Source organism: Bombina bombina, chromosome 6, assembly GCF_027579735.1.
Source record: "Bombina bombina isolate aBomBom1 chromosome 6, aBomBom1.pri, whole genome shotgun sequence".
In the NCBI taxonomy this organism is placed as follows: Eukaryota; Metazoa; Chordata; class Amphibia; order Anura; family Bombinatoridae; genus Bombina; species Bombina bombina.
Window position 1 is genome coordinate 1071665420 of NC_069504.1, and position 17138 is coordinate 1071682557.

At 43.1% G+C, this 17138-nt stretch overlaps 1 protein-coding gene across 4 annotated transcripts in view; it reads left to right on the forward strand.

The window, feature by feature from the left end:
* FBXO7 (F-box protein 7) overlaps positions 1-11361 on the forward strand; it is a 109403-nt gene extending 98042 nt beyond the window's left edge. For all 4 annotated transcript variants that reach the window (XM_053718966.1, XM_053718964.1, XM_053718967.1 and 1 more), the window contains 2 exons: positions 9048-9085; positions 9175-11361. In XM_053718966.1, coding sequence (XP_053574941.1) covers positions 9048-9085; positions 9175-9516 — 380 coding nt within the window. In that variant the 3' untranslated portion in view covers positions 9517-11361. The remainder of the gene's footprint in view (positions 1-9047; positions 9086-9174) is intronic.
* The last annotated feature ends 5777 nt before the right edge of the window (positions 11362-17138 follow it).

Here is a 17138-nt window from a genome sequence, read left to right on the forward strand (position 1 = left end):
CGAGTCCACGGCCCTCCCTGTCAATTTTAGACAGATTATATTTTTTATTATTTACAACTTCAGTCACCTCTGCACCTTTTAGCTTTTCCTTTCTCTTCCTATAACCTTCGGTCGAATGACTGGAGGTGGAGGGGAGGAGCTATATATACAGCTCTGCTGTGGTGCTCTTTGCCACTTCCTGTTAGCAGGAGGATAATATCCCACAAGTAAGGATGAAATCCGTGGACTCGTCGTAGAAGAAATCAATTTATCAGGTAAGCATAAATTTCCTTTTTCCCATTTGAGACGTATGTCTGAACTTTGTGTATTCAAACACAGCAGGGGTAATCAATTTTTTAATATGCTTAAGCCTCAAAGAGATTTTTCCCAGACCTAGCGACTGTTCTTTACAGGGGTCTGATAAGTTTATTACCCATCTTGGGCAGGAAATCAACTTTAAACAGAGCCATATAGTGGACAACTTGTTGAAATAGATTGCCTTTTTCTAATTGAACCAAATGTTTAATCCTTTGTACTCATTTGGATGTATTGTAATCAGGAAAAAGGGGGGGGTTGGGCTATAGTGAATAAAACTGATGCAAGAAGTTTAATATATAATGAACCCTGTGGTCTTATCATGTATAAATAATATATATATATATCCATAGATATTATTTAATAACACTCACAGATATCCTGACAGGGTCTAACTAATATCATAAGGGTCTCAGTGAGTCTCTTGTAGTATCTTGGAATCGACGGTTAATATCTCCTGAGGGGGGTTATTGAACAGGGGGGTTTATTATCATGTTGATGTGATTCAACCTGCTTATGTGTGTTGATTATTGGCTCGTGGTTTGGAACAGTGAGGCCTTTGGAAGTGACGCAGCCTTTTGGTTGGGCACGCTTTTTTGGACTGTACGGCTCACCTTGTGTTCAGGCGTAGTTACGTTCTGTTTTCCATTTCCGCATTCCCTGACCGTGTGGCGAAGGAAATTTTCTAGTCCGCAGGGGTCTGGTTATAGGAAGAGGTGAGTGTCCCAGCCATTGTGGGTGTCAGGTGCTGTTTTTGTTTTTACTACTTTAGTCAATATTTAAAGAGACTGTGCTAATTTCAGATTCAGTTACAGAGGATTCTGATACTGAGACTATTTTGATTTCAGATTCTGTGTCCTGTGATGAATCCGGATTGGCCTCGTTGACACATGTCAACCAGTTTTGTTCTGTATGCCATTTCAGAACGCTTGGTTCCTCGGCTCGGGGATCAAGGGACTGCTGAGCCATCCGCCTCTGGGGGTCCTTTCCTCTGAGAGGTGAGTTTCCTACCAATTCATACTTCTACACATGCCCAGTCTCTGATTCCTTCATGCAGGGTGGCGTGTTCCCCTCGGAGGTTGCAGCACGTTTTCGCTTCCACATAATGTTGGCAATTGTTCGTCTGCAGAGTCCAGACGTTTATTTGAGACTGTGCTCATGCCCTATTGTCCTGGACCTTCCGCCTTGGGGAGGGCCTCTACAGTTCCCTGCGGGTGTAACTGTCCCTGAGTGTTGTGTTCGTTACAGGATTGCACTCCTTCGCGTATTGCTCAGACATGTTTTTGAGCTATTGAATGACCCTATCGTTACCAGATACAGGGATTTCTCTTGTAAGGTGTATCCAGTCCACGGATTCATCCTTTACTTGTGGGATATTCTCCTTCCCTACAGGAAGTGGCAAAGAGAGCACACAGCAGAGCTGTCCATATAGCTCCCCCTCTAGCTCCACCCCCCAGTCATTCTCTTTGCCGGCTCTAAGCACTAGGGTCTCTCTCGGGAGGGTAAAGTGAATGTGGTGTTAGAATTGTAGTTTTCATTATCTTCAATCAAAAGTTTGTTATTTTAAATGGTACCGGTTTGTACTATTTACTCTCTAGCAGAAAAGTGATGAAGATTTCTGCTGAGAGGAAAATGATTTTAGCATGTTGTAACTAAAACCCACTGCTGTTCCCACACAGGACTGAGGAGTACCAGAAAACTTCAGTTGGGGGGAACAGTTTGCAGGGGAACTGCAATAAGGTATGTTCAGTCATTTATTTCTAGACAAGACCGAGATAATGCTAGAAGAGACTGACAATATCCCCATGAGGGGAGGGTAAGCTATGTTCAGAGACTTAGTAAGGAATTGAATGCTTACATAACAGGGCTAATTATGCTGGTTGACACTAATTCAGGGCAATCGATTGTTTTCTTAGGAAAAAAGACACTTTGAAAGTCCTTTTGGGTTCTTTCTGGGGTTATTACCCACATGGCTATTTTTTATTCACTTTGAAGTGATTTCTTAGGCCTCACAGCTTCGGAGTAGAGTGGGAGGGGCCTAATTTCGCGCCTCAGATGCGCAGTTAGAATTACATAGAAGTTTATGCTGCTTCACATGGAGGGTCCTGCTGCTGTTTGAGGGCCTAAAGGAAGCTATATTCCCCCAAATCTGGTCCCTAAGGGCAGGTAGGACCACAGCAGTGCTGTGGCAAGGTGCTGTAGTAATTTTAACCGGGTGTTTGCTTTAGGCTGCTCCAGTTTGGGCATTAAGGGGTTAATCGTTTTACTACTAGTGGTGCAATCTGCCATGGAGTCTAAATCTAGTTCTTTCAGTTCTTCAAGGGGTTCCGTTTGAACCCTTACATTCCATAGATATTAAGTTGTTATCTTGGAAAGTTTTGTTTTTGGTAGCTATCTCTTCTGCTCGAAGAGTCTCAGAATTATCTGCCTTGCAGTGTGATTCACCTTACCTGGTTTTCCACGCAGATAAGGTAGTTTTGCTTACCAAACCTGGTTTTCTTCCTAAAGTTGTTTCTAACAAGAATATTAACCAGGAAATAGTTGTTCCTTCTCTGTGTCCTAATCCTTCTTCGAAGAAGGAACGTCTGTTACACAATCTTGATGTAGTTCGTGCTTTAAAGTTCTATTTACAAGCAACTAAGGATTTCAGACAAACATCTTCCTTGTTTGTTATCTATTCTGGTAAGAGGAGAGGTCAGAAAGCGACTGCTACCTCTCTTTCCTTTTGGCTGAAAAGCATCATCCGTTTGGCCTATGAGACTGCTGGCCAGCAGCCTCCTGAAACTGTTACTGCTCATTCTACCAGAGCAGTGGCTTCCACATGGGCTTTTAAAAATGAGGCTTCTGTTGAACAGATTTGTAAGGCAGCGACTTGGTCTTCACTGCATACTTTTTCCAAATTTTACAAATTCGATACTTTTGCTTCTTCGGAGGCTATTTTTGGGAGAAAGGTTTTACAAGCAGTGTTGCCTTCCGTTTAAGGTACCTGTCTTGTTCCCTCCCTTCATCCGTGTCCTAAAGCTTTGGTATTGGTATCCCACAAGTAAAGGATGAATCCGTGGACTGGATACACCTTACAAGAGAAAATAGAATTTATGCTTACCTGATAAATTACTTTCTCTTGTGGTGTATCCAGTCCACGGCCCGCCCTGGCAATTGAGTCAGGTAAAAAGTTTTTTTTGTTTAAACTACAGTCACCACTGCACCCTATGGTTTCTCCTTTTTCTTGCTAACCTTTGGTCGAATGACTGGGGGGTGGAGCTAGAGGGGGAGCTATATGGACAGCTCTGCTGTGTGCTCTCTTTGCCACTTCCTGTAGGGAAGGAGAATATCCCACAAGTAAATGATGAATCCGTGGACTGGATACACCACAAGAGAAAGTAATTTATCAGGTAAGCATAAATTATGTTTTTCAGTCTGCTAACTCGAATGGTGCACCTCATTAGACATGTGGGAATGAAGTAATCTCCTGATTGTCATTTGTTTGAGATCTTTCCCAGTTTTGAAAGCTAGGGCTCTGTTTGGCTGGTCCTACGGGTAGGCCTGTGTCTTTTTGGGCGTTAACCTCTGGGTTGCCTTATATTTTATTTATATCCGATGGGATGTCTTTTTTTGTTTTCGTTTCCTTTGGGAAACTTCTGGGATTGATACTCTTTCTTAATTCTTCAGAAGTTGTTTTGGACATGTTAGTCCTATGTTAAAAATGTCTGTTTTCTGTTTTTTCCCCTATGAGGAAGAATTTATGCAGCTTGCCGGTTGGGACCCCAGGGCAGGCTGGTCCTGTGTGGTTTGTTCAGTCTTATGGCTGTTCAGACACGTGGCGCTGTTCTGCTCGGCTGGTTCGGTAGAAGTGCCGAGTGCTCAGGTTATTATTGTTTTTCATATTCAACTAAGCATTCGAGAGGACCTGTGGGTCCGTGAGGTGGGAAGGATTGTTTCAGTCCTTATAGCCTTCAGTCATAGATTGCCGGGCAGGGGAGTTTTCCGCTGCATCATGTGGTGGAGGGTTGAAGGGCTTAATACCACTTACCGTAATTGAGCGGTTTGGCCTTCATTTTTAGGCCTTTGGATTTGTCCTTTTGGGCTTGATCCAACAGCTTGTACAGGATAGCTGTCTAGCATGTGAAAGGTTTGCAGTTTGAAACAAATTGCAGCTCTTGACACCTTGTAGGTGTGCGCGTAAGCTGTTTATAGTGTATCTAGATGCAGCTTTTACTCTTTGACGTGTATTGTCTGTCTGAGTTATAAGAGACCTTTGGGTCTTTTTCCATTGTCTCTGGGTGAGTGGATCTCCTTTTAGGGATCTGCGTTTCCAGGTGATGGTTGTTCCCTGCGGGGACTTTGTTTAGCTCAGAGTTTTCCGAAGCTGGGTAGGCTTAGTGCCTTTCTCTTCCTTGTGTCCTTTGCTTGTGCGGAGGTGATTGGGAGACTAGTCCTGCTAGAAGGATTTTTTTGACCTCGAGGTATACTTTGGTTGTCCTGAGGCTCTGAGAAGTATCTTCATATGACTTCTAGCCTTTCTCCTTGGAGCGTTGGACTTTAGCTAGGGGTGGTTCTTTCCTTTGGTCGGGGCTTTTGAGTTCTTCTCGCTATACGGATTCTCTGGATATGCATCCATACCCTTGTGTCTGTCTTTTTGGCCAGTTGGGGGGTTTAGTTTTAGGGTAAGGTTGCCTGAATTATTAGGTGCCCGGACCTGTTTTTCTCCTTGAGACTTCCGGTTGCTGAAGCTTCGCTTGGCCTTTTTCCTGACCCAGTCTTGGGTGGTTTTGGAATCTTGGATCTCAGGGCTGGTCGGGGTGTTCCACGGTAGTGGGAACTTGGGCTATGTCCTTGCTCCATCTACCTAACCTGGTCATGGTTGGCCAGGTTTTCTGAGTATTGTTTGCTCTTTGCCATAGAGTAGCCCATGTCATCTGGTGGTTAGCCATGTGGCTTGAGCCTCAAGGCTGGTTGGTTCATTCCCAGCTGCTGGCGTTGGATGTCCAATTTCTGGTGCGCCTTAGGGTTGCATTCCCCTGGTCAGCTTGCCAGTGTTCCCGTGGATTCCCTGTTCTGCAGGTGAATGGGTTGGCTGTGCCTCTGCTTGGCAAGCTACTTGTAGGGGGTCCTTTTCTAGGACATCTGTGTTGGGAATTTCTCTTCCCATTAGCTGATGACTTCAGGCCTGGAGGACAGTTGTTGCCCTTCCGGCATCATCCCTTTTCTTTAAGGGATATTCTCCTCACTATGGGGATAGAGTCCTTGCTTGGGACTTCTCCTGGATGGGAGGCGAAAAGGTGGGATTGGTTCCCCCTGGTGTTCTGCTTTCTCCAAGCAGACTTGTTGGGCCTTTATTTGATAGATCCTTAGATCTATGGCCTTGTTGTCTGTTTTCAGAGTCGGCTTGTACTTGGACTCTGTGGTGATGGCTGTGCTATCCTTACGCTCGTTCCTGTACCTGTTTCGGGATTCTTTTGTTCCTCTGTCTTGGATCCCTGAGGCTGGGTTGGTCCAGCTGGGTGTGGGTCTGCAGGTCAGGATGGCCGAGCGGTCTAAGAAACTGCGTTCGGGTCGCAGTCTCTTATGGATGTGTGAGCTTTGTTGAGTCTATCCTGTTAGCTTAGTCTGCTAGGGTATAGATTTTCCTTTCAACTTGCTCCATTGATTAGAAGACGGTTTACTTTTCCTTCGGGTTCTGAGGGTATACTCTCCTTCTCGGGGGGCCTCGATTGAGGTTTTGTGTTCCCCTTTTTAGGGACCTGTGGGTAGGTCCGGCGACTTAGGTTGCCTGGAGCGTGCCCTCTGTCTGGGGGTTGCTTTTGCTGTCTTTTTCTTGCTTGACTGCTTCTTCCTCGCAAGTACCCTCTGTATCGTCCTGTTTTGGACTCTGTATTCTCAAACTTGTTTTTTTTTTACCTTGGTGTATTACACACTTTTTCATGGTTTTGAATACTTGTCATACTTATGGTCAGACACTGGGAGGACTTTGCATGCCTTGTTAGTCAGATTGTAAGCCTCAGGCATCATCCCCTCTCTACTCGTTTGTTGTTTTATGTCCATGTACTGGGGGTATGACTTAACAAATATGTAACTTTTTACTCCTGTTCTTAAATAATTACAAGATGGGAATGGGGGCTGAGGTTCACAAAGCTTATTTATTGTTTATTACATAATAATAATTAAGTAATAGTCAACACTTTGCTTTGTTTTCAGGACATTTATTCCTTTTCAAGAATCTCCTGTTTTTTACCCTGATGTTTGCCGCCATCTTGTAGCAGTTTAATATAAATGCTTATGATTAATTTCATGCTTGTATCTGTTATGTATATGGGTGCAATATTTCTATCTCTCTCATAGTGAGGAGATTTTCAGCTATAACTGCTGCAGCATCTATTTGTATTAAGTGAAATACATATTTATCTTAGTGATTCTTAGAACACTAATATGATTAATTTCATTCTTATATGTTTAATGTATAGGGATGCAATATTCAATCTGTCATAGGAGATTTACAGTTCTGTCTGTTGCAGCATCTATTTGGATGATGTAAAATACATTTATTTTAGTGATTCTTAGTACACTAATATGATTAATTTCATACTTTTTATATTTTATGTATGTGTGCGATGTAACTATCTCTCTCATGGTGGGGAAATTTACAGCTCTGACTATTGCAGCATCTTGGAGGAGGGAGGACAGAGGAGGCAGCATGGAGGAGGGAGGACAGAGGAGGCAGCATGGAGGAGGGAGGACAGAGGAGGCAGCATGGAGGAGGGAGGACAGAGGAGGCAGCATGGAGGAGGGAGGACAGAGGAGGCAGCATGGAGGGGGGAGGTCAGCAGAGGCAGCATGGATGAGGGAGGACAGAGGAGGCAGCTTGGAGGAGGGAGGACAGAGGAGGCAGCAGGACAGAGGGAAATACCATGGAGGAGGAAAGACAGAGGAGGGGGCATGAAGGAGGGAGGACAGAGGGAAACAGCATGGAGGAGGGAGGACAGAGGAGGTAGCATAAAGGAGGGAGGAAGGGTTTCGCAATAAGCATGAAGGAGGGAGGGCAGAGCAGAGCAGGCAGTATGGAGGAGGGAGGGCAGAGCAGGCAGCTTGGAGGAGGGAGGGCAGAGCAGGCAACTTGGAGGAGGGAGGGCAGAGCAGGCAACTTGGAGGAGGGAGCACAGAGGAGGCAGCACGGAGGCGAGAGGACAGAGGAGACAGCATGAAGGAGGGAGGACAGAGGTAGCATGAAGGAGGGTGGAGGCCGCATAAAGCATGGAGGAGGGAGGGCAGAGCAGGCAGCATGGAGGAGGGAGGACAGAGGAGGCAGCATGAAGGAGGAATGACAGGGAAATAACATGGAGGAGGAAGGACAGAGGAGGGGGCATTTAGGAGGGAGGACATAGGAGGGGGCATGAAGGAGGGAGGACAGGGAAACAGGATGGAGGACAGAGGAGGTAGCATAAAGGAGGGAGGAAGGGTTTCGCAAAAAGCATGAAGGAGGGAGGGCAGAGCAGACAGTATGGAGGAGAGAGGGCAGAGCAGGCAGCTTGGAGGAGGGAGGGCAGAGCAGGCAACTTGGAGGAGTTAGCACAGAGGAGGCAGCATGGAGGAGAGAGGACAGAGGAGACAGCATGAAGGAGGGAGGACAGAGGAGGTAGCATGAAGGAGGGTGGAGGCCGCATTAAAGCATGGAGTAGGGAGGGCAGAGCAGGCAGCTTGGAGGACAGAGGAGACAGCATGGAGGACAGAGGAGATAGCATGAAGGAGGGAGGAGGCCTCATGGAGGAGGGAGGGCAGAGCAGGCAGCTTGGAGGAGGAAGGGCAGAGCAGACAGCTTGGAGGAGGGAGGACAGAGGAGGCAGCATGAAGGAGGGAGGACAGGGAAACAGGATGGAGGACAGAGGAGGTAGCATAAAGGAGGGAGGAAGGGTTTCGCAAAAAGCATGAAGGAGGGAGGGCAGAGCAGACAGTATGGAGGAGAGAGGGCAGAGCAGGCAGCTTGGAGGAGGGAGGGCAGAGCAGGCAACTTGGAGGAGTTAGCACAGAGGAGGCAGCATGGAGGAGAGAGGACAGAGGAGACAGCATGAAGGAGGGAGGACAGAGGAGGTAGCATGAAGGAGGGTGGAGGCCGCATTAAAGCATGGAGTAGGGAGGGCAGAGCAGGCAGCTTGGAGGACAGAGGAGACAGCATGGAGGACAGAGGAGATAGCATGAAGGAGGGAGGAGGCCTCATGGAGGAGGGAGGGCAGAGCAGGCAGCTTGGAGGAGGAAGGGCAGAGCAGACAGCTTGGAGGAGGGAGGACAGAGGAGGCAGCATGAAGGAGGGAGGACAGAGGGAAACAGCATTGAGGAGGGAAGACAGAGGAGGCAGCAGGGAGGATGAAGCAAAAAGGAGGCAGTTTTACCAGAGGAAGGAGAGAGTTTCAGAGGTGGGAGCATTGTGTTTTAGAGGATGGAGGAGAAAGTTTTAAAAGGTGGAGGAGGGATTTTTATAGGATGAAGGAAAAGAGGGATTTTTTTAGGAGGAAGCATGGAGTTTTAAATGATGTAGGAGAGAAAGGATGTCTTAAAATGGACACCATACACTAGAGCAATATTATGAAGGTGTCCCTACCTAGAGTAAAGCTTTGATAATATAGGTTGTTTTCAAGCATTCAATATAATTTCTGTTTGAAAATGTCCAATTTGGGGCATTTTAGAGGCACCTTTTACTATCAATGCGATAATCTCAACTAATGGGGTTAAGAACTAATAGCTTGTCATTTGTTTTTCTACAGACCCTATACCTGGAAGCGCTGTCATGGACTGGAAGTCGGTATGTGTTTGAATATGTACAATGCAACATTTGTTTGTGTAACTTGCAGAAATCTGTATTAATTGTTAACTTGTTAACTTATATTGTAGCTCTACCAAAAGAGGTACAAACAGAAGTTGGATATTCTCCGAATGAGGCAACGTATCCCCTTACCTGAAACAGCCTATCCCTTACCCTACCATATTAACCCTTACTACCCCACTGATCCATACCCATATCCCCCTGGAATCATTGGAGGTGAATATGACCAACGACCCATACTTCCCATATTCAGAGATCCTGGTACAGAAAGAAATTTTGGATATCCTAATTTATTCCATCCTCATTTTGACCATGTTCGGCCCCTGGTAGAAAACAATCCATTATCAAGCCGCAATGGTGTCCGACCCACCAGAAGTAGGGGACATGACATCCACAGGGCCTTTATCTGAACCGCCACTTTGATTAAAAAAAAACAAAAAAAAAAAACACATCATTGTCGGGCTGGTTTGATACAGAAATGTGCCGCTTAAATGAAGTGTACTTTAAAAACAATTTTTTTCTACGTAAATAATGTTGATGGTCTTCCGGACACAGTTTGTTTTGTTTTATTACCTGTTCCTATTTAGCAGGGTAAGAAGAAGTTGGAAACAGACAATTATATTTACTGAATATTAAAATAATCATATTTAATAGAGCATTGATATTTTTTCTGTTGATTTCATTTAACATTTTCTTTTTAAATGAAGATAACAGTTAAAAGAATGTACAGTTAAACGATTACTAACCATTCATTAAAGTATCACCTTAATTTTACAGTATTTTCTTAAGAAAGCATTTATTTTTTTAATGGGTACAAAACAATTACTTTGAACATTAAATACACAAAACTTTTTCTTTATTACCTTTTATTTCCTGCAAGAGAAATCCATTTTATTAATGTAATTTTTTTAATAACTCAACCATGGTTAAATGTCACTTATATTACTTGTAGATCTTACAGCCCCCCCCCCCCTTCAGCTTCCAACTCTGCGGAATTGAGTGCGCACCTCATGTACTAATAGAAGCGAGTGTTACAGTTTTTGATTGATTATAGCGCTCTTCTTCTTGAAAGCGAAAAGCTGCTCAACTAGGATTATAAGTGAGGTTAAAATAGGGTTAATTTTATTAAAAATTGCGTAAGTAAAAGGCATTTTTGTTGCATGAAATTAACTGTAATTATTAGGTTTTCTTTGTTTAGTTTTCAAGGGACCGGTTTTGTATATTACTGTTTCCCTTTAATTGTTTAAAGGGACAGTAAAGTTATAATTAGACATTCATGATTTAGACAGAGCATACAATTTTAAACAACTTTCTAATTTACTCCTGTTATTTAATTTGCTTCCTTCTCTTGTCATCCTTTGCTGAAAGGTTTATTTAGGTAAGCTCAGGAGCAGCAAATAACCTAGGTTTTAGCTGCTGATTGGTGGCTACATATATATATATATATATATATATATATATATATATATATATATATTGTCATTGCCTCACCCATGTGTTCAGTTAGAAACCAGTAGTGCATTGCTGCTCTTTCAACAAATGATAGCCACAGACAATGAAGCACATTTGATAATAGAAGTAAACTGGAAAGTTGTTTAAAATTGTATGTTCTACGTAAATCATGAAAGAGAAAATGTTTGGGTTTCATTTCCGTTTAATAACGAGAAAAAGGTGTTTCATTATGTTCCTTTTGTATTTCTTACTACGTTTTGCACCACTATAATTTTATGTCCAAACCCAAAATGTATCAATTTAAGCACATCACTCTGTTTTTTATAACAGGTACCAATCTAGGACAGGGTTTCCAACTTCAGTCTTCAGGGCCCACTACCAGGATTACCTTGTATGAGAACAGGCCAGATAATGACAGTTCCTGAACAGCTGATCATTTAATGTGTTCTGTATTACACACATCCTGAAAACCTGGCCTGTTAGTGGGTGCTGAGGATTGTGGATGAGACCCACTGCACTAGGATTTTATAGCCCTATTTCATCTTCTTTCTGTTGGCAGACTTTACCAATCTAGTGGAAAACTAGTGTGGAGTTTCATTAAACAGTGGATGCTACAGAAGATGTTGCTTGATGTTCTCTTCTTCATTTTTTATTGAGGTTGCTTGATAGCTGTTTTATATGTTTTGTTCTTCATTTTGTATTGTATGAAATTCTGTTTTTGCTGTGTTCATCTCTGTTAATAACTCTATCTCCTCTACTATTTGTTTAATGAATGACTTAATAAACAAACTTATTGTTTCTGAGATGAATGCTGCTTAATTGAGTGAGCGTTTACCACATATTAGTCCTCTCACTTGTTACTTTACCCAAAGTCCACATATTAACACATTTCTGAGATACTATATGATGATTAAAAAATTAAGTCCATTGTGTTTCATTTTACTACATATTTCAAATGCATTCAGTCAATGTATCATACAGTAATAGTTTGAGTATTTAAGCAATAGTAAAATATTGTAAAGTGCATTAGTATTATAATGTTGCAATATTGCTTGCAGATAGCTATGGGTTTAACCTCTGCAAACATAGCTCGTGATTGGAAGCTATGCACATATGCCACCTACTGTTGCTCAGTGTCCAATGACTGATGGTCTTTAGAAGAGTTTAAATACATAGTTATCTGAAAGCAATAGTTCAATAATAACATGCTCTAATACATTAGAAAATGTTATTTTCAATCCTTCCTGTCCCTTTAACTCAAGGCTGTTTATAGATAGGCACATATAATATGAATTATTTTTGGCATCATTGGAGACCCTCCGCACCTTTTTTCTGACATTTTTTCACATATAATATGAAACTATTACTGCAAGATGCACATTAATTCTGGATGGGTAGAAAATCCAGAGCTCTCAAACTTTATAAATAGTTTATATCTGGGACCTTTTTCAGCGTTTACTAGTAATGGGGGGTAATCATGGCTTTTCACATGATTTGTTATATTTTAGGCCAATTCATTAGAAAACCATTATAAAAACTGCTTATTGTGCTTATGAGATACAACTTTTAAAATAGCATTTTGCACAGTTTTAGGGCTTTTTTAGTTCAACAGCCACAATCTCTTGAAAAACCTATTTCCTGCCTAAGATAGGGAGAGTCCACGGCTTCATTCCTTACTGTTGGGAAATACAACACCTTACCACCAGGAGGAGGCAAAGACACCCCAGCCAAAGGCTTAAATATCTCTCCCACTTCCTCATTACCCCAGTCATTCTTTGCCTTTCGTCATGTTAGGAGGTGGCAGAGAAGTGTCAGAAGATTCGGAGAGTCTTGGAAAATGTAGTCATGTCAACCTCTCAGTGAGAGTATTGATGAAAGTAAGAGTCTGGAGATGCAGGCAAAGTTTTTCTGCGAAACCATCCAGACTACTGGTAACAGCTCCTAAGCAATCAATGTTGACGGGTTTCACTGCCTGCTTTCTCTCAAGTCCATGTCAGGAGCGCTGCTATAAGACACACGTTTTTGTCACACTTGAGAGAGTGTGTTCTGTTCCACAGCATGGATCCAGGAGGTAAGATTCTTTCAGTTTTTACACATAAAACACTATAACAGGGTCACAGAGAGTTTACTCTGTTAACTGTCTGGGTCTAGGAGGTGGTAATTGCCCCAGCCATTGGGAGTATAAAGGTGCAGTTTTCTATAATAAAAAAATGTTTTTATTTGTGTCCTTTTGTGGGTATAGCCTGAGCTGTGGAGGACTCTGACATGTTAGAAGGTACTCCTGTACTAAATCATACCTGTTTATATTGTGAGGAGGCCGTAGTTTTCCTGCCAACTCAATTATGTTCCACATGCCTTAACACCGTTATAAAGTCTAAGAAGGGAGACAAGCCTGCTAAGGCTCTTAGTCCCTCTGAGCCGTCTACCTCTCAGGACTCGGTGTCCCGTGAGATTACAACCTTTGCTACATTATCCACTCCACATGCAGTTCCTCGCAGCACATCTAATCCTCCATCCGGAGGGGGCCTTCTTCCTGCGGCCCTCAGTACATTACCTCGCTCAAACAAACACAAGAGAAAGGTTAAACATAACTCTCCTGACCCAGAGTCAATTAAATATCGGATTTAGCTATTATGTCCCAGTTATCCGATGATGAATTAACCTCTGTAGCTTCAGAGAGTGAACTTCTGGGTCGGAGTCCTTAGCGTTTAAGCTTCCTGCTGCGGAGGAACCGTCCATTAGATTTAAAATTGAGCACTTGCGTTTTTTATTAAAGGAGGTTCTGTCTATGTTAGTGGTTCCAGAGGCTGCGCTGCCTGAAGAACCTATGATACCTAAATTAGACAGAGTTTGCAAAGTTCCTTTGACTTTTCCTGTGCCGGTTAAGATGGTAAACATTATTAAGAACGAATGGGAAAGAATTGGTTCTTCCTTTTCCCCCTCGTCTACTTTTAAAAAGTTGGTCCCGGACTCTCAACTGGATTTGTGGGGCTCCATTCCTAAGGTGGATGGTGCTATCTCTACGCTTGCTAAACGTACTACTATACCTCTTGAGGATAGTTCTTCGTTCAGAGAGCTGATGGATAAGAAAATGGAAACTTTACTGAGAAAGATGTTTCAACATATGGGATTTTTGTTTCAACCGGCGGCTGCAGTGGATGCGGTTGCCGGAGCGGCTACCTACTGGTGCGACTCTTTGTCGGAACTCATTAAAGTTGAGTCTCCCCTCAAGAATATTCAAGACAGAATTAAAGCTCTGAGAATTGCTAATTCTTTAATCTGTGATGCGAACATGCAAATTAATCGCCTAAATGCAAAGGCCTCTGGCTTTGTGGTCCTAGCCCATCGGGCGCTCTGGTTGAAGTCTTGGTCTGCGGATATGACTTCTAATTCTAGACTCCTTTCTCTTCCCTTCAAGGGAAAGATTTTATTTGGTCCAGTCTAAGGGACGAAAATCTTCTAATTTTCGTTCTGACAAATCCAAGCGACAACAATCCTCCTCCAAGCCCTAGCAACCCAAGAGTACTTGGAAGCCGGCTCAGTCCTGGAATAAATCCAAGTTGAATAAGAAGCCGCCAAAAACAAATTGTCATGAAGGGGCGGACCCCCATCCGGGATTGGATTGTGTAGGGGCAGACTGTCTCTTTTTCAGACGCCTGGTTCAAGGACGTACAGGATCCATTGGTCTTGGAGGTGGCATCTCAGGGACACAAGATAGGCTTCAAATCTCATCCGCCAAGGGGCAGATTGCTTCTCTCGAATATGTCTGCCAGACCAGAAAAGAGGGATGCCTTTCTAGGGTGCGTTCGGGATCTATCCTTCTTAGGAGTTGTTGTCCCGGTGCCTATCGAAGAAAGAGGTTTGGGGTTTTATTCAAACTTTTTTGTGGTCCCAAAGAAGGAGGGAACTTTCCGCCCAATTCTGGATCTAAAGTGCTTAAACAAATTTCTCAGTGTCCCTTCCTTCAAGATGGAGACTATAAGGTCCATCCTTCCTTTATGTTTATGACCACTATAGACTCGAGTGGTGGCCCATATCAATCAGGAGCGAGTATCAGTAATCCTGATTGCTCCATTGTGGCCGCAATGGACGTGGTTCATGGATCTAGTGGGGATGTCCACATTTCCTCTGTGGAAGTTACCTAGTCGCAGAGACCTGCTGATACAAGGTCGATTTGTTCATCAAAATCTAGATTCTCTGAGGCTAACTGCGTGGAGATTGATCGCTTAGTCTTAGCCAAGAGAGGTTTCTCTGAGAGTGTCATTGATACTCTTATTCACGCTCGTAAACATGTTACTCGGCGTATCTACCACAAGGTGTGGAGGACCTACTTATTCTGGTGTGAAGAGCTTGGTTTTTCATGGCACAGAGTTAAGGTTGCCAGGATCTTATCTTTTCTTCAGGATGGGCTGGAGAAGGGCCTTTCTGCTAGTTCCCTGAGGGGACAGATTTAGTCTCTGCCGGTTTTATTTCACAAGAGACTGGCTGAGCTTCCAGACGTGCATTCCTTTGTTAAGGCTCTGATTAGGATCAGACCTGTGTTTAGATCTGGGGCTCCACCTTGGAGCCTAAATCTTGTTCTTTGGGTTTTGCAATAGGTTCCATTTGAGCCTCTGCATTTCGTTGACATTAAATTATCTTGGAAGGTTCTTTTTCTATTGGCTATTGCCTCTGCATGCAGAGTTTCTGAGATATCTGCTTTGCAATGTAAGCCCCCTTATCTGATTTGTCATGCAGATAAGGCAGTTTTACGTACTAAATTAGGTTTTCTTCCTAAGGTTGTGTCAGATCGCAACATCAATCAAGAGATTGTGGTTCCTTCCTTGTGTCCTAATCCTTCATCATCAAAGAAACGCTTACTTCACAATTTGGATGTGGTTCGCGCCTTGAAGTTCTATCTTCAGTCTACTAAGGAGTTTAGACAATCTTCCTCTTTGTTGTCTACTTGGGGAAGCGTAAGCAGCAGAAGGCTACTTCGACTTCCCTATCTTTTTGGTTAAGGAGTGTCATCCGCTTAGCTTCTGAGACAGTGGGACATCGTCCTCCTAAGAGGATAACGGCTCATTCCACTAGAGTAGTGGCTTCCTCTTGGGCATTTAAGAAAGAGGCCTCTATGGATCAGATTTGTAAGGCGGGTACCTGGTCTTCCTTACATACTTTTTCAAAAAGTTTCATGTTTTTGCTTCTGCTGAAGCAGCTTACGGGCGAAAAATTTTGCAGGCTGTGGTGCCCTCAGAATAGGGTCTGCCTCTTCCTTTTTGTTCCCTCCCGTTATTCATTCAGTGTCCTCTAGAGCTTGGGTATAGTTTTCCCAACAGTAAGGAATAAAGCCGTGGACTCTCCCTATCTTAGGAAGGAAAACATAATTTTTGCCTACCAGATAAATTCCTTTCCTTCCGGATAGGGAGAGTCCACGGCCCCCGCCCGTTTTTTCTTGTCTATTATTTATTTTATCTTCTGGCACCATTTATACCCTAATGTTTCTCCTACTTTTCCTTGTTCCCTCGGCAGAATGACTGGGGTAATGAGGAAGTGGGAGGGCTATTTAAGCCTTTGGCAGGGGTGTCTTTGCCTCCTCCTGGTGGCCAGGTGTTGTATTTCCCAACAGTAAGGACTGAAGCCGTGTACTCTCCCTATCCGGAAGGAAAGGAATTTATCTGCTAAGCATAAATTATGTTTTTGCCTGTTTACATAGTTTTTTTTTTTCTTTCAATAGTTCATGGGCACGCCAAGTCTTTTTCTTAATAATTGTTTTCCCCCTAATGTGTTCAAATGGCTTGTTATACCAGCGGCAGAGTATACAATTTATGGAAAATTATCCTTTAGGTTTCTAGGATTGTTTTTCTGTATGAAATAGCAGCCTTTGTTCTTTGAAACCACAACCCAATCAAATAGGGCAAACTTGCACAGAGAGAATACGTCATTATCTTACCACTCTATATACATAGAAAGATTATTTTTTTATATTATGTTTACCTGTATACACAAAGTCAAATGTTTAGAGATAACAATTGCAAATATACATTTCAGTACCTATATCTCCTGATCCCCACTGAGATGTAGATATTTCTCCAACATTGGTGTGTCCGGTCCACAGCGTCATCCTTACTTGTGGGAAATATCTCTTCCCCAACAGGAAATGGCAAAGAGTCCCAGCAAAGCTGGCCATATAGTCCCTCCTAGGCTCCGCCCACCCCAGTCATTCTCTTTGCCGTTGCACAGGCAACATCTCCACGGAGATGGTTAAGAGTTTTTTGGTGTTTAAATGTAGTTTTTTATTCTTCTATCAAGTGTTTGTTATTTTAAAATAGTGCTGGTATGTACTATTTACTCTGAAACAGAAAAGGATGAAGATTTCTGTTTGTGAGAGGAAGATGATTTTAGCAGACAGTAACTAAAATCGATTGCTGTTTCCACATAGGACTGTTGAGATGAAGTAACTTCAGTTGGGGGAAACAGTTAGCAGACTTTTCTGCTTAAGGTATGACTAGACATATTTCTAACAAGACCATGTAATGCTGGAAGGCTGTCATTTCCCCTCATGGGGACCGGTAAGCCATTTTCTTAGTCAAACAAACAG